General features: G+C 36.8%; 1 protein-coding gene across 1 annotated transcript; it reads right to left on the minus strand.

Annotated features, from left to right (window-relative positions):
• Window positions 1-2,261: 2,261 nt before the first annotated feature.
• On the minus strand, window positions 2,262-12,785 carry LOC111434935 (golgin candidate 5-like). Its single transcript, XM_023072258.1, has 20 exons — window positions 12,338-12,785; window positions 11,796-12,009; window positions 10,240-11,303; window positions 9,877-9,948; window positions 8,926-9,000; window positions 8,456-8,570; window positions 8,086-8,147; window positions 7,947-7,994; window positions 7,483-7,767; window positions 7,327-7,386; window positions 7,102-7,185; window positions 6,936-7,001; window positions 6,754-6,852; window positions 6,462-6,680; window positions 5,652-5,766; window positions 5,365-5,585; window positions 4,630-4,689; window positions 4,419-4,532; window positions 2,616-2,690; window positions 2,262-2,547 (listed from the first exon to the last, which is right to left on the minus strand). The coding sequence occupies exons 2-20, from the start codon at window positions 11,941-11,943 to the stop codon at window positions 2,515-2,517; spliced, it is 3,015 nt and encodes a 1,004-aa protein (XP_022928026.1). The 5' UTR covers window positions 11,944-12,009; window positions 12,338-12,785; the 3' UTR covers window positions 2,262-2,514.
• Between the last annotated feature and the right edge of the window lie 7,837 nt (window positions 12,786-20,622).

A 20,622-nucleotide genomic window follows, 5' to 3' on the forward strand; every position in this document is an offset into this window, starting at 1 on the left:
ACCCTAGTAGAGATAGATCAAAAGTTACCTTTTTCGTGAAGAAATTAAATTAATTCAAGTTGTGTAAAGAAAGTTATTAAAATTTAAAGAAAATAGAAAAGAATCAAAAACTTGTTTAGAAATATGGAAATTTTGACAAAGGAATCGAATACGCAGATGACAGCACGTGAGAGAGAGAGAGAGAGAGATTTCAGAAATTTTAGAGCTCTCAACACGTAAAGAAGCTTGCTCGGGAAGTCAGGCATCATTCAAGTAAGTAACAACTTGAATTTTAGGTAGGTAATACTTGTAGAGATCGCTAGGACGTGCAAACATGCGAGCATTCCTTATCTTAGGTGGTTAGAAATGCATATTAAGACTTCGGAAGCGCGTTTTTTTGGAGTATGTACTACATGTTATTGTAACTATTATGCCTGAGATGTTCGAGGAGCGTGTTGTATTATGTATTATGCTAAGCTAGAAAGAGAATATGCAAGACTAAATACGGGTTGGGTAATATGGATGAGTACGTTATGCATGATGTAAGAAATTACCAAATTGTCTCTATGATGAGATTTGTGATAAATGTTGTTGAGTTCTTGTAATCTATTCTTCAAGTGATTGATGGATGTTATCTCTGTTAGCTCCAAATGTTTGACTGTGCGTTCTCCCTATAAAGTAGGGGTGTACATTCAACCCGACAACTCGGACCAACCCAACCCGAACTATAAGAGTTGGGTTGGGTTGGATTAACATTTCGGGTAGGGTTGGGTTCATTTTTATGAACCCGAACTGAATCGGTTCGGTTTCGGGTTCGTGGGACACAACCCTCGAGTTGACCCGAGCAACCCAATTCAAATTACAATATATAAATTATATTAAGAATTCAAAAATATCAATGGATTTGCCTCGAGACGCTCGTATTTATGGTCTTGATGAAGTAATGGCAGGTGAATTAGTCGAATTTGAAGAGGGTACTATAGGCATAGCTCTAAATTTAGAATCAAATAATGTTGGTGTTGTATTAATGGGTGATGGTTTGCTGATACAGGAGGGAAGTTTGGCTGATCTAGTGTGACCCACGCTTGGTTAGCCTAAATTTTAATGCATTTATTATCTATTTTTGCAATATTATTATTATATCCCAATTTATATATATTTTTTTATTTTTCGTTCAGGATTGGGAGAGTCATAGAAACATATTTCAATTCAAATATTTATATATATATTTTTGTTATATACAATATCTTTAAATTAATCAATATTTTTTTATTTTTCTAATAGTTTAGAATGGGAAGAGTCATACACATATTTCAATTCAAATATTTTTATATAATTTTTGTTATATACAATATCTTTAAATTAATCAATATTTTTTTGTTTTTCTAATAGTTTAAGATTGGGGGAGTCATAGGCACATATTTCAATTCAAATATTTTTATATATTTTTTATTTTTGTTATATACAATATCTTTAAATTAATCATTTTTATTGTTTATTTAATTTTATATTCTATCCTTCTATTTTGTTACCTTAACCAATTCTAAAAAAATATCAGTATCTAGTCGTCTTTAGTTTTGTGACAACGTTTAACTACGTTAATATTTAAGAATTTTCGTTCATTGTTTTTTACTGAATTTATTTATTTTTTTTTTTTGTTGGTGAACTTTTAATATATTTTAGGTAAGATTGTATCAGAATAATTATAAATTGTGGATTAATAAAACTTTAAAACAAAAAAAATTGACAACCCAACCCAAACCCAAACCCAACCCGGACCCAACCCAAAAATAGAGGGTTGTGTTGGGTTGGGTTGGGTTGTGAAAAGGGTTGGGTTACCAATCCAACCAACCTGAACTTTTGGGTTGGGTCAAAAAAATCCCTCAATCCAACCCAACCCGGACCATGTACACCCCTACTATAGAGCATGTTCAATCTATGCATGTAATATGTATGATAGCCTCTCGTTAAGTATGGAAGTATTATATGCATCATAGGCGGTGGCATAATTTTACATATGAGACCTCGCACATGTTCTGTGTACATGGATCATGGATTACTTCTCCAAGCATAGTTATACGGGCGTATACAAGTATATGAATTCAAATTATATTTCTTTTCGTGATCGTAAGAGTACACAAGTCCATATGCGGCCTATGGCTTACCAAAAAAACAAAAAAAACACTATTTTAAATTCCGTATCATTAGACATCTTTACTAGAACAACAATGTTCATAATAGGTCAAATTATCTCCCATATTCGATTGTACTTGATCTGATTCTAATTCATAAGTCAAATATATTGGATCTTATTCAAGCTTTGAAACCATCACTGTATACTGTAACAAGTACACTAAAAATGAAGGTATACTGTAAAATTACAATGCGGTTGGGAATTATGTAACACATTCAAAAAGATTTCAGTTTCGGTTCAAGTATATGCTGTTCAGTACATGCACAAAATCTTAATACTCCCCCGTCTCGATCGCAATGGCCCCGTTTTTAACCACTTGCATAGCTCTGTTGAATCACTTCTCAGGCTGTACCCATCGATGAACTCGTCTGAATCTGCAAGAGCAGGAGAAGATTAGGAACAGTAAAGCCTTTTGTATAGCAAACTATGCAAAACTAAATACCTTGTTCACAAGCAAGTTTACTTGTTCTCTGTACATCTCCTTCAAGTCAACAATATCTGCACGAAGTTCCTCCAGCTGCACCAGCAATCAATTACAGTCATTGGAGGATATAAATAAAACGCACTTCTGTTGTATAAAATAGACATGAGCTGCCCGGCATACATTTTGAATCGTACGAACCTGTTTCGTTGTAATTATGTATCATGGAAAGGGGAAGACGGTGTTATATTATGGTTCTACTTCCATGTTCGATGAGGGACGATCAAGATCGACCGAAAAAGACTCCAAGTTAACCTATTTTTTCCAATCATACCAAATTTTAAGCACATTGGCACCTCGTATTCCTTCCTCCCGAATATTTTGAATTGAATGAGTTCTGTAACACCCAAGCCCACTACTAGCCGATATTGTCCTCTTTAGACTTTCCTTTTCGGGCTTCCCCTCAAGGTTTTTAAAATGCGTCTGCTAGAGAGAGGTTTCTACACCCTTATAAAGAGTATTTTATTCCCCTCTCCAACCGATGTGGGATCTCACAATCCACCCCCCTTCGAGACCCAACGTCCTCACTGACACTCGTTCCCTTCTCCAATCGATGTGGGACCCCCCAATCCACCCCCCCTCCCCGGGGCCAACGTCCTTGCTGGCACACCACCTCGTGTACACCCCCCTACGAGGCTCAGTCTCCTTGCTGACACATTGCTCGGTGTCGGACTCTGATACCATTTATAACAACCCAAACCCACCGCTAGCAGATATTGCCCTCTTTGGACGAAATTAGGCTTCCCCTCAAGATTTTTAAAACACGATTGCTAGGGAGAAGTTTCTACACCCGTTCCCCTCTCCAACTAATGTGGGATCTCACAAGTTCGGTGTCCTCACCTATTTTTATTCTCTAGGTACACCATCTAGCTTGTAAACCATAGGTTGTGTAAATAAAATTGATAGGATGGCCCAACCAGCTCACCCCTAGCCATGGCGTTTCATTGTCTAATTTCCAAACACATATCTAGCACCAGGTTTTGACCCAACCAGCTCACCCCTAGTCATGGCGTGTCATTGTCTAATTCCCAAACACATATCTAGCACCAGGTTTTGGCCCAACCAGCTCATCCCTAGCAAACGTAGCCAACACTGGGTTTCATACCCCTACTCAAATACAGTAACTAACCTGCTCCTAAAAAGCAGTAACCAAACAACTCCAAGGAACCTTCAGCTGCACATGAATTCTGTCCCCTTGTGGAAGCATTGCCTTTTTTGAGGGAAAAAATGAAAGTAAGGATACTTAAAAGTAAGCCCCTAAAAAGAAGCCCAACTAGAGAAAGAAGCTCTAGCCATACAAAATAGTGTCTACGGACTTTTGTAAGGATCTTTGAATCGAACCCCAAAGAGAAACATGAAATCTAACAAGAAACCAAGCATCACTAGGAACCCTTTCCAGCCCTCAAAACACTTTGTTAGTCCACTCACCCCAAAGATCTCACAAGAAACCAAGCATCACTAGGAACCCTTTTCAACCAGCCATAAGAAAAGGACCTCAATGGCCAAAATTTTTATCCCAGTTTGATTGATACAATCTAAGATAGATTCTTCTCTTTCTTATAATTGGATACTATATTCATTCTAGTGGTTCCCTGCTCTGGTGGCTTTGATGAAAGTAACGTGAATTTCCAATAACCAAAAAAATAAAAAAAAGGCACTACCACTATAAGATAAACTAATCTAAATAGGGGAGGAGCAAGCATTGTGCTTTTGCCACATGTACAATCTATCTAGATTTCCACACTAAGAGATTTGTTATTTTACCTCCTCATCACGTTCTCCCATAAGCTCTAGCGCAGCCGAGTGCCTTCTCCTTAGCGCTTCAAGTTCTGCTCGTATGCCAGGTAACATAGCAGCCTCTGCTCTTAACTTCTCACTCTGCGCGTCAAGAGAATCAATTCAAACGTGAAGTCAGCGCAAGCGGCATCAAGCTCAATGGCATAAAGAGAATAGCATGTGAAGAATCAATACCAACCTGTGACGTTAACTTCACTAGCTCCTCAGCAAGAGAGTCACGGATAGATTCCAGCGATTTCTGGTCAAATGTAAATGAAAATAGAGCTAAAGTTTGAACTATTGTGGGGCTTAAAAGATTGAATATATAATTTTCTTAATATTTGTACAATCCCTTCCCAGGAAAGGAGAATGAAATGCACTAAACTCTAATTTAACTACCACATGTCCACAACACTGCCTAAATAGAATATGGGATAAAACACTTATGGTCCTTATATTTTTATGTTACTGAAGTAATAATTTTAGCCTTGAGTAACAATTTAATTCCCATAAATTAGAAGTTGTAACATTAAACTCAATCATGTTAAATCTTGTTAAGATTTAATGACGTTCCTGAAACATGTAGATCAATACACTATTTGAAGATCATATGTTTATAAAACTACCAGAGCTAAGTCATTATATACTAAACTCAATTGTTCACATTGATGAAATTCTTCTAGTCAGTAGGAACTCAATAATACGAACTTTATACTATGGAGACTACAATTACATATAAATTATAAAGACTAAATAGTTACATATTTAATGATACATGAACTAACAAAAATTTAGGAACAAAATTATTACTTCAATGAAAGTATTGAGACCAAAAGTCTTGTTTAAACCCTAGAAATGTAATATAAGGAATGCAGACAATGCAGTAGGGTATCATGTGCGAATTGAAGAGTTCCAAGGTATTAAAATGACAAACCAATCGAGAGACGTAAGATGCAAGTTCTCCTTCCTTCTGACGGAGAGCAGCCTCAAAAGAACTAGGAGTCATGCTTTTCATATAGTATGGACTCATGGCTACGTCCCCAGCAATTTTCCTATCAGATAAACTTTCAGATGAGCCTAAAGACGCTTGAAGAAAATAGCTTTCCTCCATGATTCCTAGGCTAGTAGAACTTGAGAGCTTACGTGCCAAGTCACCTGCACGAGTAATGGTATAAGGAAATACACCCTGAAAAATAATGTCATGCAAACAAAGAAGCATACCATTCTCAAAAGTTGAATTATGCCGTTTTATGGGGCTAGGATCAGCCACAGCAGTAGAATGGAGATGAGCTTTCCTCTCCAAATCTGATCTGGCAGTTTTCTCCTTTTCAATCTCCTGTCAAAGATTGAACAAAAGCAAAATTTCCAAGTAATGAACGAGGGAGTTTAACACACAAATTATGCAGAAACTTCATGATAATTAAACTCCTGCAACACAAATGCCCCCACCCAGCCTAGCAAGTAAAACAGACAACTCTTATGCAAGCTTAATATTTTAAACACCTGAAATTTAGTTTTGATTGCTAGATAGTAGGTTAGAGAAAGGACATGATTATATCACTGACAATAAAGTATTTGATACTGAAATCTGCAACAAGGACATGGCATCTTCAATTTGATTAATCAATACTTGAAATCCTCTTTCGAGTGGAAATGAGTAATAGAAACATATTTTAGTCGAAAAAACTGAAAATAAGTAAAACACTTGAAAACATAAGCAAAGACATGGCATAAACATGACATAAAAAAAAATGAACTAAAATATATTTTTGGGAGAAAAAATTGTCCATGTAAACAAATTTTAACAATAAAACAGCTTATTTCTAGTCCAAGAAGTGTCTTAGGTTATGTAAACAAATTTTGGTTTGACATACCCGTCAGGTCAAACTATGTTCAAGTGTGTTGCATGTTTGATTTATGTCCAAGGTGTGTTCACACCCCAGATGTGCACCTAACATTGGAACTTTCACTTATAGATGAGTCTGTACTTCCTAGGTTAAAGGGGTTATGAGTTCATATAAGAATCAGAACCTGCTGCAGCAGCTCTCTATGCCTAAGAGACTCTTGCAACTCTTCCTTGTGTTTCCTTCGAAGATCCCTGATTTCTTCATCAAGTTGGTTTGCACGACCCTCTTGAGTGTCAGCTTCCTCTTTTGCTGCAAGATATTCCTGCCTGATTTCAGCTGCTCGCTGTCTCTCCTTTTCGAGGGTTTTGCTTAATTGAGTTTGTTCTGCTCTAAGGCATGAGACCTGCAATACAATTCTGATGAAAGGTGATATTTGAAAGGCAAGGTGGATGATGAAAATCATTAGAAATAAGAACCTGCGCCTCGAGAACATTAATTCTAGATAAGGTTTGGGACAAGCGTTCATTTACAAATTGTTCTCTCTCTTCAGCAGCAGCAGCTTTGGCTTCTGCTTCCTGTGCATTCAATAAAAAATCAATAAAGACATGTCCATACGCTGGGAAAATGGTATATAGCACAGAATAAATCCGAAAACAACCTGAAGTCTAGAGTTAAGAGATCTTTCAACAGCACCCCACGCTTCTGCCCTTCTAGCAGTTGTTTCCTATCATGATCACGAGAGGTTAAGAGATAAGTCCAATAGCCTGAACTTGAAGTATAAAGATCAACATAAGATCTCCAAATGCATTGTAAGATGTACTGACCTGCATTGCTTCAATCTGCCTCAAAAGTGGCCTTGTAGACTCTGGGACTTGAGTGATCAATTCCTCACAACGTCGCTCACTTGCCTGTAAAACAATGATTGCTAAGATATAAATAAAGGAAGATAACGAGATTATTTCCAAAATTTTCCCTTTATGTTTTCCAGTTCCCAGGTCCAGTTTAGTAGGAAGAACTAAAAGATGCACTGAATAGGAAATGCAACATACTTGGTAACGCTTTTGAAGGTCCTCGATGTCCCTACGAAGCATGTCTTCTCTAAAGACAGCCTGCAAAAAAAAATTTAATGATAAAGTCATCTGACTGCAATTTCTTAATTTAGCTCACTTTCCTACAAGGAAAACTTTTAGAAGAACAAAGAAGACCTGCTGCTCCTTTCTACTTAATGTTTGTCTTAATTCTTCAAGTGTCTGAACTAGCATTGTTTCACGCTCCTCAGCCTCCCTAAGACGACTTTCTAGCTCAGTTCTGGCTTCACTGTTCGCACGTGCCTCTGCTAGCGCTTCAGCCTCCTTGGCAACAGTTAAGGCAGTTGTATAGTACTCTTTCTGTGCTGCTAGTTCTGTTTGGTGCTTTTCTATTGTTTCTTGCAGCAACTTCTCTGTAGCAGTTTTGTCTCTCTTGATGCTATCTACTTTATTTTCTTCCACCTGAAATCAAAGTAGAAGATGCATAAAAAATGAAGTCCTTGCAAATGATAGGTGCAACAGACCATACATTCTGGAAAGATAAAATTCCAAATGAAACCTTCTGTACCTCCACATTGATTCAATGAAAATATTCTAAAACATACTACAGAAATATGATAAGAACCTGACAATTCAATTACCTGAAGCTTGGTAATTAATCCCTTCTTCTCTTCTTCAAGCTCTCTTATCTAGCCTCCAGAAACCAATTAAATTAGTATTCGTCTGAGTAATATAATTTTTTTTTTCCCAAAAATCTCAGTGAAAGTTAACTGAGCATACCTGGGCCCTTAATTTCCTAATCTGAGATTCTTGAGAAGCCTGCTTCTTTGAAAGCTCCTCGCCTGGTTGGTAGACAAATATTTTCAATGGTTAATCAAATAGGAAGACAAACTGCCTAATAGGACACTCTAACATGCATAGGTGTAAATATTTCAAAACGAAAAGGACAGAGACTGAGTGAATGTGAGATGCAGACAGCAAATATTTTATTCCCCCACAATACACACTGAAAAAAGAAAAAGCAACTATACAGTTGTCATTTCTGCAGAATTTTTTTTTTTTTGGATAAGGAAAATTTTCATTTCTGCAGAAATTAGAGGTAAAAAAATACCATTAGACATATATAAGAAAAGACTAAGAAGTTCCTCACCTTCTGCCATAACTTGATTAATTATTTCATCTTTTTCCTTCAAAAGAGCAGCCACATCACTCCTTCTACTTTGCTCCCTCCTAAGTGTATCCCTCTCCTTAGTAAGAGCATATACCTGTAATGTTACTATCCAAAAGCATTAGAAATCACCCAACAGAAATAAAATATGAATATAATTCACACTCGTTTACTTCCTTTTTATTCCAAAACAGAGAAAGTGATTTAAGTAAATCATGTACCAACTAGAAAAACTCCATTGATGCTTGGTAGATCTCTAAACTTATGGTTATTAATGCCATCAATTGGAGTTCAAACTTCATAAATCAGGCCCATGGAAAAGAAATGTGTGTGGGTGATGAAAACAAAAGGTTTTCGAAAATCTCAAGCTGTCTTAACTACTTTTAGTAAAATCAAGATTAAACATCATACAGAAGATGTTGGACAAATAATATAAAAAAGAAAAGACAAACCTTCTTTTCAAGAGTTGAGACTCTCTGATGGTATTCCTCTCGCAACGATTCAATTTCCGCATCACTCGATTTTTTCTGTTATAATAACAAGGAATGTAAGGAACATATATTTCATCTCTCTCTACGAGGGGGGGGGGGGGAATTTGTAAAAGAAAATTGTTGTACAGCATATATTACAGTTGGTAATTGAGTGATGAGATGACAATAGATTGACCAAAGAATATTCACAGATGAAGACAAAAATGTCAGAGAAATAGGCATAGCCAAGCTTTCATAATGAAATTCAAACGAGTTTGTTTAAGTAAGAAAAATGAAGTGGCACGAAATCAGCAAGGAAAACAGGCCAAAAGGCATAAATTGCATTTGGAAAAATTGCATTAGGCCTCCACTATTAATTGACCAAATTCAGTTGTTAAGATAGTTTTTCCATCCACACTTTCAAGAGGGAAAAAATGTCAGTAACATGATGTAGGGTTATTTGTAAACTAATTATTGAAACTAGTTGTTTACAGTTAAACTAGCAGCTGACTAACTAGTTTGTTATCTGGATAGTTTACTTGTTAGTTCGTTATGAACTTCTGACTTAAGATAAGAAGCTACGAAGAGTGGTAAAGATGGACAGTCACGATTGCATAATATCAATTTATCGGTCTCATCATCGAAAGCTGCTTCCAATTGCTCGAAAATTCTAAGCTATATGGGGGGCTTGGAGGGTGAGCTAAAACAAGGGATCAAAAGTTGAATAGTGAGAAGGCAAGTGCAGAAAATAATCAGAATATGATTTGTGTTAGGTACAAGGTTATATGGATCAAATCTCAAGTTCATTCATTTGTATTTGCTTAGAGTGCCCCTTAAGTAAGTGGCCTTCCTCTATCAATCACCACATCTAACTGCTCGAAAAAAGGATAAAAAATTAAGATCTTAATTGATTAACATGAAAATATAAAGTACCTTTAATTCTTCAATCACAGTATTCAAATGCTCATTTTCATTCATCAATTTCGCTATCTCATCAGCCTTTGCCTGCAGGAAATCAGATTAATGATTTCATAAGTGAGAAAACTATAAGGAAAGGAACATCTCAAAAGACCACTTCTCAGGTAAGATACCCTAGACAACCTAATCTCAATTATCTGCAGCTCAGTCAAATCTAGTCAATTTTCAATAGCAAGAATAACCATGTAAAAGAGCTCCAGGCTCAAAATGTATCTTTCTTGAGAGTTCAAAACCATGTAGGGTGGATAAATTCAAACCTCCCACCTGAGAGTATCTTTATCTACAAGGTTGTAGGTAATGTATTGCCACATGAAGTACCTGAGCTTGTCTTGCTGCACCTTGCAATGCTGTTTCCATCATTTTCATATCAGCCTTCACCTTCTCTAGTTCATGCGCAGAATCTAAATGACCAGGTATATTTTCCTCTGAGCTCAAACCTTGCCTTTTGGTTTCTGTCTCACTATCTTTAGGTTGCTGCTCCGTTTCATTTGCTTTAATTGTTAGATCACTTACATTAGAATCTGAACTAGAAATTCGGGGAGAAGCGTCCTCAAAGAATGGGGCGGCACTTGACAATTCCCGAGGGCCTTCTTTTACCTCAGTGCTACCAGAATTTACGCTAGAAGTTTCACTACCACCTTCACCCTGGTTATCATCAAATGACTCAACTTCAACCTGTGGAATCAGTTTTAAGGGCTCCTTTACTTCTGATTTTAATTTATCGGTGCTCTCTACCTCAACCATTGGTTCATTTGTCCTATCTGCTAGCAATATTTCTTCAGTACTTCTGCTATGCACATCAGAAGAACTCTGAGATTCAACCGACAGCTCATTACTTCCTTCATCTTGATATACATCCGTTCCCCCTAATTTGGCACCAATCTCTGGATGTTCGGAAGTTTCCACTTCTAAAATCTCTTTCTGCTGTAGATTGTGAATGGAATCTGAAATTTCAGCAGTGGGTTCAGGACTTTCAACAGACATTCTTGGTGATTCATGATTGGCTTCAGCAGAAGATTCCAATACTTCATGGTTCTGGACAGAAGATCCAATAGGCGTGACTGGTGATTCAGACTCTGCTTCTCCTTGGCTTTCCTGTTGTACGTCTGACCTTTCATCATCTTTTTCTGTGGGAACTTCAACATCATTTTCAGAAATTGGTTCCTTTAAAGGAGAAGGAACTGACTGCTCACTTTCAATGCCTTCCTTTTCATTCAAATCATGTTGAAGCTGTGAAGAGTCCTGTTTTTCTGATGACTCCGTAATTTCAGGGGGGCTTGGTGAAGATGGCAGTTCCTGTTTCTCTGATGACTCCCCAATTAATGCCCTGACTGGATCGAAGAGTGTTTTCCCTTCAGAAGCTGATTGCCAGAATCCAGGAGCTACAAGGATATAAAGAGAACATGAAAAACTATTGGCTAAAGAACTGGCAATGATAGTAAAGACATTGACCAGCTCCTGAATTTCAAGAATCGTGGATTAATGATGGCAGAGCAAGAACAACTAGGAACACACAACCATAGAAAAAAATTAACTTCGATTCATGGCAGTTAGATTTATCAACCAACTTTTCTAATTTACCATTTTGTGCTTTATTCAAGGAAAATAGTGGCCTCAATAGTTCCAACTTTACAAGAAAAAGGATTTGGAACAAAACCCTCTTTGATTTTATTCAACACTAAGTTTTCTAGACGGTAGACTCCAGCACATATGAAATAGAAATTTTAATCACAGTAGCCATTTCATAATAATCTGTCTCAGCAGAAAAATACCATTCCTGCATCGTTTGAGCTTTCCTACAGATTACACATTATAGAAAAAAATGTTCAACCAAATACCCAATGATAATTAGCAACGTAATACAGAGTAATTACCATCACTGCTGGATTCCGGCTTCTCTTCAAACCCAAGAGCAGAGTCAAAATTCTTCTCAATATTCTTCACGCTCTCTTGTAGCTTATTTACCGCACCAGCAAGATCCGCAAAGTTACCCAAAGAAACCCTCCCACTAAACCACGCCATTCAAGAACAAACGATAGATCCACAATTCAATCAGCTAATGCTTGCACATAAAGTCCCCAGCTAATACTGAAAAAAGAAATTAGAACAAAGAATTCAATTGACTGATAAAAGCTTCTCGAGCATTAAGAAAAAACTACGAAATCAACCAAATTTAGTGGGCAACAGTATTTGAGAATTAGCAATATGATACGAGGGCGGAGGGTTTCCCTAGTGAGCTACATTTTCGATGAACGCAACAATTCATTCATTCATTTTCCTCAAACCAATGATGACATAATGCAAGAAACGAAAAATCAATACAAGAAAAGTGAAGTTGCAAGATCCACATAGAAACTGATCAGAAGCAGGAATATGAAGAATTAAATTGGCATCCAAAGGCCAAGCTTATAAGAACCTCGTCATCGACCGCGGAAGAGGATCCAATTGAGTATTGGTAGGAGCAGTGAATAGCAGAGGATCTCGGAATCACGTGATGGTTTTGCACAATTGAGCTGCAGACAATTTCGGCAGACAATTGGGTTTGAATACGAAATTCAGAATGGTGAAAGATCGCGACGGTGCGCAATACGAAACGGGGAGTTGGGCGTTGGTAGCGTGGCAGTGGGCGGATTCGTGACAGCGTAGGTGTTGTCAGACACACAGATCTGGTTCAGCGCCGTCGCCGTCGCGCGTTTCTCGCCGGAGAAGAGGCTGTCGACGGCGCGTGGAGGTGGGGTTGGGGTTAAACGTTGGAGAGGAGGGAGAGGAAAGAGATCGCGGGAGACGATGAAAGAAAGGGAAGGGAAAGGAAAGCAGAAGGAAGAACAAGAGAATTTGGACCCACCATTTTAATCAAGGGAAACAAATATTACATCAATTAAAATTATAAACTTCTCTCATTTTATACCTTCGCCTTGGTTTTTTTTTTTTTTTTTTTTTTTTTTTTTTTTTTTTTTTTTTTTTTTTTTTTGATCATCATAATAATACATCATACATAGCATTCGAACAGTCAAATCATTTATCTCGATAATCATATATCCTATTATCTCGATAATCGAAAATATAGCATTCATCCAAATTCATCCAACAATTATCTCTAAAACTCATATATCCCATTAGATAAGCTTAAAGAAATCTCAAATTTATTCAAATGGAAGGAAAAAGCACTAGGAAAATGGTGGACAATTGCTCTCGAATTTAGAAGAAATCTAAGAGTAGGAGACCCAAAATCTAAACAGCTATTACTTGCGATTGGAAGCTCGACTAAACTTGATTCTTGTTCTGTTTATAGGAGAAGCTTAACGAGAAGTTGAAACGTCCAAAATCATCGTGATTTGAAGATTGAGTTTTTTGGATTATCCATCAGAAATATCATATCGGATCATTGAGTTACCGTCTTCTAATTTAAATTCCTGTCGTTGGATGTGGTGAGCTTTGTGTTCTCTAGAACATGCTCAAATTTGGTGAACATCCAATAGTTGGATTTGAAGATTCAAAGGATTTTCTGATCACTGCTCACTATCACATATATGATTTTCTGGTTTGTGGCATTTTCGTAAATATCTCAAAGTTCATGGGTGTTTTGGTAATTTGTCATTTTTTTAATATTTTATTTGTAAGGACCGAGCTGACTCAATGACTTTAAAATATGGGTAAATTTTTCGCGAAATAAAGCAAAGGAATTTAAAACATTATATTTACAATATATCAAAATAAAATTTGTACATAAGTATTTAAAACACAACATATTAGTTAAAACACAAAATAAGGGACAGACAAAAACATTTTAAGATAAAAGGGTAGAGGACGACGGGTGAGGTTTGTTTATGGCACCTACTTCAAAGTCTGCTCCCGACTAACCTCGACCAGCTCCTTATCACCTAGAAAAAATGGAGAATAAGCAATGAGTACAAAGACTCAGGAAGTAGCCTACTTGTAGGTTGTTAATCATATTCTTGTTATGCTAGGGTACCACATTCTTTGTTCTTGTCTGATTCTTGTTCTAGCATTACTATAAATACTTAGGCCCTCTAGTTCTTGTTCTTGACTTGAACTATCCTAAGGACCTTGGTCCCTGGATTTCTGAAAGCTTGGTTATCCTTTAAGGGCCTTAGTACCTTGGTTCTTGGTTCTTGGTTCTTGGTTCTTATGCTTGAAATTAGGATCTTGATCCATATTCTAGACTTTGATCTTTCTCTTTTTCTTGGTACTTTCTTAGTTCTTGTTTTGTTCTTGGTTCGTTCTCCAAAACACTCTCCCTAGGATTTACGGCACTAGCCATGCACCTGACAATCCTGTGTCCAAGGCTTCATGCGTTCCAAGCGGCATAGTCTGAAAACCTACATCTAAGGCTTCTTACGTTTCAAACAATGTAGTCTAATCCTGTATCAAGAGCTTGCCCTATAATACAGCCTGAATATCTAAGTGCAAGGCTTCATGCGTTCCAAGCAGCGTAGTCTAAGTCATAAGCTGTTGGGTTTTATGTCCTAAAACTCATAGTTTGTAAACAAAGATATATTCTATTTTCAATAAAGTTATTATTGATGTTTATTCAGTAAAAATTGTTATTGAATAAAGTGAACTTTACGATCATTAATCTAAATCCAATAAACTAAGAACACTCTGGCTATAGTATGATTACTTGAACTATATGTAGAGACATAAGAGTGGACCAAGTTCAAGTATATAGTCAAAATGATCTATAATATAAGGATAAGGCTGAGTACCTTATTCTGGGAACACTATGGATGCGGCCCACTTTTGTATATGATATAAACAATGTGATCACTAAATTGTGCATGTGGAGACATGTGAGTGGGGGCGTCCTATGCAATGAGTATTGCATAAGATCAGACCATGAAGAAAACCACTCTCACTTTATAAAGTCGTTTACTGTTGAGACTGATTTTCTTTTCATTCGATAACCTAGGTAACTCGGTTTTAATCCTGAGCTAACCATGAACTCCTGTTTATTCGGAATTATCCTTAGATTTGCATGGGTGAGAGTGGCTCTAGTTCGCCGACTCAACAGGCCTCCCATTTCAGGGGTAAGACTGGGTGAATGGCTGAGGACGTGGGGTGCAAGACGGAATTCACTCCTACCCACTTTTAGGGATAGAAGAAAGGTAGTTCCCTTAAGCTGACTCCAGGTCTTGAACAAGGGGCCCCACCCTCTCATTGGCCTGAGAGGGATTCGGTTTACTGGTTGGACCACAAACCAATTGTTCATTAGAGGATCAGTGAGACATAAGGAACAAGAAGTAACTTCAGGGGTAAAACGGTAAATTGACCCAGCTCTAGTTACGAACAACCTGTGAAGGATCGACTTACTAATCATAGTTATATCAGATGGACAGAAATATATCTATAGTGAGGGGAGTGCAACTACTAGGCTATAGTGGAGTGTTCTAGTAGTTAACGAATGTTGGTTAACCAGGTTAATGAGTTTAATCGGTTAATCTTAGATTGTTGGAGCCCGTGATCTATAGGTCCATTAGGTCCCTCTGCTAGCTCATATTGAACTAAACCATAAAACAGTGTGACGAGTGAGTTCGAAGTGTTCGAATTCAAATTAGGGAATATGCGTTACATATATACGATATATTTAACCACAATTTTGTTTTATTTACGAATTAAACGAAAAGAGAGAATCTGAGATATTTAAATAAGATTTAAATATCTTAATCAATTATGTGTCGGAATTGATTGGGATTGGCATTTGAATTAATATTAAATATTAATTAAATAGTTTAATTAATCATTTAATGTTACTTTAATTTGAAATTCATTATTCAAATTAATTGTTGAATTAAAATGAAAAAAGTCAAAATGTTGACTTTCATCTAATGGAAAAATCCATGTTAGTGGAATTTTGAGGTGTCAAAATTTGGTTTAACCAAACTTGCATGTTTGCCAAATAAACCCCACAAGTTTGAGTGGAATTTTGAGTGTCAAAATTTGGTTAACTCAAACATGCATGCTTGCCACATAATCCCAAACATTTGAGTGGAATTTTAAGTGTCAAAATTTTGTGATCTCAAGTTTGCATGAACATGCAAACTTGACTCTTTAAATAGAGTGATCATGATACTTGGAGGCAATTCTTCTTCATCTTGATGAAAAACCTTGAGAAAAACTTCTCACAAACACTCTCTTTCACATATACAAAATCCCTCCCAAGTTTAGTCACTCACCGGATTCCACAATCCCGTTCTAAGGCCGGAGGATAGTGGAGAAGACACTAGTGGTGGTTCGAAACCGGTTCGTGAGGCAAAGGAGTTTGAACTACAAAAGGTTAGTATTTAAACTCATTAAGTTTTAATACTTATGAACATGCTAGTAATTTACAATAATTGATGTTCTAAAAGTGCCTAAGATCCAAATTGCTTCCGCATGTGTTATATTAACACCAACAATTGGTATCAGAGCAAGTTTTAGGCACTTTATTTACAATAATTTGATCATGGTGGGTACCATTTATGCATGAAATTTGTGGTTGCTAAAGTGGATAGTTTTGGTTTTGACATTTTTTTTATACTTCCATTTGATACAATTATTGTAATAAGGCTAAGGTGTATGGGCTTTAATGAATGAAGAAAGGTCTGTAATTTTTATGGAGTCATTAGAGTCCATTTTAGGTTGTAATTGATCGAAAATGGAAGAGATAAGCAAGCTAAACCGAAGAAGATGGAAGAGGCGGTTCGGGTGTTTTTTCTGTCGTTGGGGACCGATTGAACATTTTTAAGGGTTGGTTTGTCCAGTTCGTGATCCTCGGGAGCGGCTCAAGTTATTTTTAATTATTAATGTAATAATTTAGTTAATTGGTTGCTTTAAAATGCCAAAACCAACCCATTTAGTGTGTTTAATTAATTATGCATTATGAATGTATGTTTTAATTAAATAGAAAATGTATATGCATAAAGTATGTCATATAGATTTAAAATCCCACCATAGGCTAAGCATGTTTCATGCATTCCAAGTATATTATAAGTGTTATAATGTATAGTATGCATGTCTTAGGGTTCCATGAGTGATAGATATAATTGTTATATTATTGCATGGAATGGATGATTATATAAATTGTTATATAAAGCATGTTATAGGTTATTTTCAACGTCATAAAATGAGGTAGACGTTAAAATCTATAATAAAGATAAGTGCATGCTCACTAAGGGTTAAGAACCGAGCACGATCAATTTTAACAGTTAAAAAGGGTCGATGTCTTATAAAATTGCGGTTACGAGAAAGCTCACCTGGCACGATCTTGTCTAAGGCTGAAGGTACTTAAGTTGACGGTTTACAGAACACCCACTACCTGGAGATCGGACCAGTACTTGAGTTTAGTTAGCCCAGTTTTATGAGCATGCTTAAGTTATGTAAGATTTAGAAAAATCACCTAGACTTAAGTTATATTTAATTAGCCGGAATATACTTAAGTAAAGAGTATACCCAACCATCTAAAATACTTAGTGGGAGGAAAAAAGTGTATAAGATACATCGTTTTCTCTTCACGCTCTCTGTAAAATTCACACAGTGAGATTCATGCTCGGCCTCGTGTCGCCCTGGGAGCGTCCTCCATTCGGAAGGTATTTGCATGAGTCAATAACAAGGTGAATTGAGAAAGTATTTATAGTAAGTGGGAGAAGGAAGTCAACACGTCCTATGGTCTCCACCACTAGGTTGCACCGTGAGATTCCCATGTTCCGCCTGCATGTTGCCCTAGAGCAACAACCCATTCGGAGGGTCGTACCATGGGAGTCGGAACAACGCAAACTCCAGAAATGGATAGAATTTCTTAAGTCCATTCCCAACTTTGGCTTGTTCATTCGATAGCGTTGTTGGGACCGATTTCTGAGGTCTGAAATTGGTGGGTCACACTTGCGAAGAATTACTAAGAGTTAGTATATTCTTGACCAAAATAGCGATAACTAAAACACTATAGGAACAAGAGTTATTCTGGAATTAATGTTTAAGTCAAGAATGTCTTGGTTTAGTGAATGAGTGATTGACTGCCCCTCGATAGCAGTTGCTCTAACTCACTAAAGTATCGTTGCAAATTAATAATGATTTGGGTGCATTATTATATTTGCTAAAACTGATTGGATTAAACAGGATTAAGTCAAATCACTAATAGAATTTTCTTTATATCACAGCATGACAAACTCAATAGTACAATTACTCGCTTCTGAGAAATTAAACGACGACAACTACACAACTTGGAAATCAAACCTAAACACAATACTGGTCATTGATGATTTAAAGTTTGTTTTAACTGAGGAGTGTTCTCCAGACCCAAACTCAAATGCAAACCGAACAGCTCGGGATGCATATGACAGATGGATAAAGGCAAATGACAAAGCCCGAGTGTACATTCTAGCCAGCATATCTGATGTTTTGGCTAAGAAGCACGATGTTATGGGTACTGCTAAAGAGATTATGGAATCTCTAAAAGGGATGTTTGGACAACCGTCCTTCTCCCTTAGACATGAAGCCATAAAATACATTTACAATTGCCGTATGAAAGAAGGGACCTTAGTTGGAGAACATGTCCTGGACATGATGGTCCATTTTAATGTGGCAGAAGAAAATGAAGCTGTCATTGATGAGAAGAGTCAAGTCAGTTTTATCATGATGTCTCTTCCGAAGAGCTTCTTCCAGTTCCGCACCAATGTGGTTATGAACAAAATAGAATATAACTTGACTGCTCTTCTCAATGAGCTACAGACTTATTAGTCCCTCTTAACAAACAAGGGACAAACAGGAGAAGCAAATGTTGCCATCTCCAAGAAATTACTACGAGGATCGTCCTCCAAAAATAAGTCTGAACCTTCAACTTCTAAAAGTGTTTTGATGAAGAAGAAGGGAAAAGGGAAAAATAAGATTCCTACTAACCACAAGAACAAGGTTCAAAAAGCAGATAAAGGAAAATGTTTCCATTGCAACGAAAACGGGCACTGGAAGAGAAATTGCCCAAAATACCTTGCAGAGAAGAAAGCCGAAAAGACACAACAAGGTAAATATNGACGAAAGATGGTTTGTTTTATGATCCTCAAGAAAATAGAGTGTTTGTATCAACGAACGCTACATTCTCAGAGGAAGACCACGTAAGAAATCATCAACCTCGTAGCAAACTAGTATTAAGTGAGATTTCTAAAGAAGCTACTGATAAAACAACAAGAGTTGTTGATCAAGCTGGTCCTTCAACCAGAGTTGTTGATGNAAATATGATTTACTCGTTGTAGAAATGTGTTTAGTAGAGTATGACAACTCAACTTGGATACTAGATTTAGGGGCGACTAATCATATTTGTTCTTTTTACCAGGAAACTAGCTCCTGGAGAATGCTTGCGGACGGCGAGATAACACTCAGGGTTGGAACAAGAGAGGTTGTCTCAGCAAGATCAGTGGAAAATTTAAAGTTGTTTTTTGGAGATAGATTCATTATATTAGATAATGTACTTTTTGTTCCAGGAATGAAAAGAAATCTAATATCCATCTCTTGTTTATTAGAACAGTTGTATAAAGTATTTTTTGAAATTAATGAAGTGTTCATTTGCAAAAGAGGCATTCATATTTGTTCTGCAAAACTAGAAAACAACTTATATATGTTAAAACCGAGCAAAACAAAAGCTATTTTAAATACTGGGATGGTTAAAACAGCTGAAACTCAAAATAAACGACAAAAGATTTCTCCTAATACCTATCTTTGGCATTTAAGACTAGGTCACATTAATCTCAATAGGATTGAGAGATTGGTTAAAAGAGGACTTCTAAATAGGTTAGAAGACAATTCTTTACCTCCATGTGAGTCTTGTCTTGAGGGTAAAATGACTAAACGATCATTTTGCGAAAAAGGTTATAGAGCCAAAGAAACCTTAGAACTCGTGCATACAGATCTCTGTGGTCNATCTATAAGAGGAAACGAGACCAAACCGGTAAGGTACAGACCTTTAAAGCACGACTAGTAGCAAAGGTGATGGTGTTAATATAACACATGCGGAAGCAATTTGGATCTTAGGCACTTTTAGAACATCAATTATTGTAAATCACTAGCATGTTCATAAGTATTAAAACTTAATGAGTTTAAGTACTAACCTTTTGNATATTTCATCAGTTTTATTGATGATTATTCAAGGTATGGCTATTTTTACCTAATGCATCACAAGTCCAAAGCTCTTGAAAAATTCAGAGAGTATAAGACTGAGGTTCAGAATCTATTAGGTAAAACTATTAAAACACTTCGATCAGATCGAGGAGGAGAGTACATGGATTTAAAATTTCAGGACTATATGATAGAACATGGAATAAGGTCTCAACTCTCAGCCCCTGGTATGCCTCAACAAAATGGTGTATCAGAAAGGAGAAATAGAACTCTATTAGACATGGTTCGGTCTATGATGAGTTTCGCTCAATTACCCGATCCATTTTGGGGATATGCAGTGGAGACTGCTACATACATTTTGAACATGGTTCCTACTAAGAGTGTTTCAGAAACACCTTATGAGTTATGGAAAGGGCGTAAAGGTAGTTTACGTCACTTCAGAATTTGGGGATGTCCAGCACATGTGTTGTTGCAAAATCCCAAGAAATTAGAACGTCGTTCAAAATTATGTCTATTCGTAGGATACCCCAAAGAGACGAAAGATGGTTTGTTTTATGATCCTCAAGAAAATAGAGTGTTTGTATCAACGAACGCTACATT

Source organism: Cucurbita moschata, unplaced genomic scaffold (assembly GCF_002738365.1).
Source record: "Cucurbita moschata cultivar Rifu unplaced genomic scaffold, Cmos_1.0 Cmo_Scf00047, whole genome shotgun sequence".
NCBI lineage: Eukaryota > Viridiplantae > Streptophyta > Magnoliopsida > Cucurbitales > Cucurbitaceae > Cucurbita > Cucurbita moschata.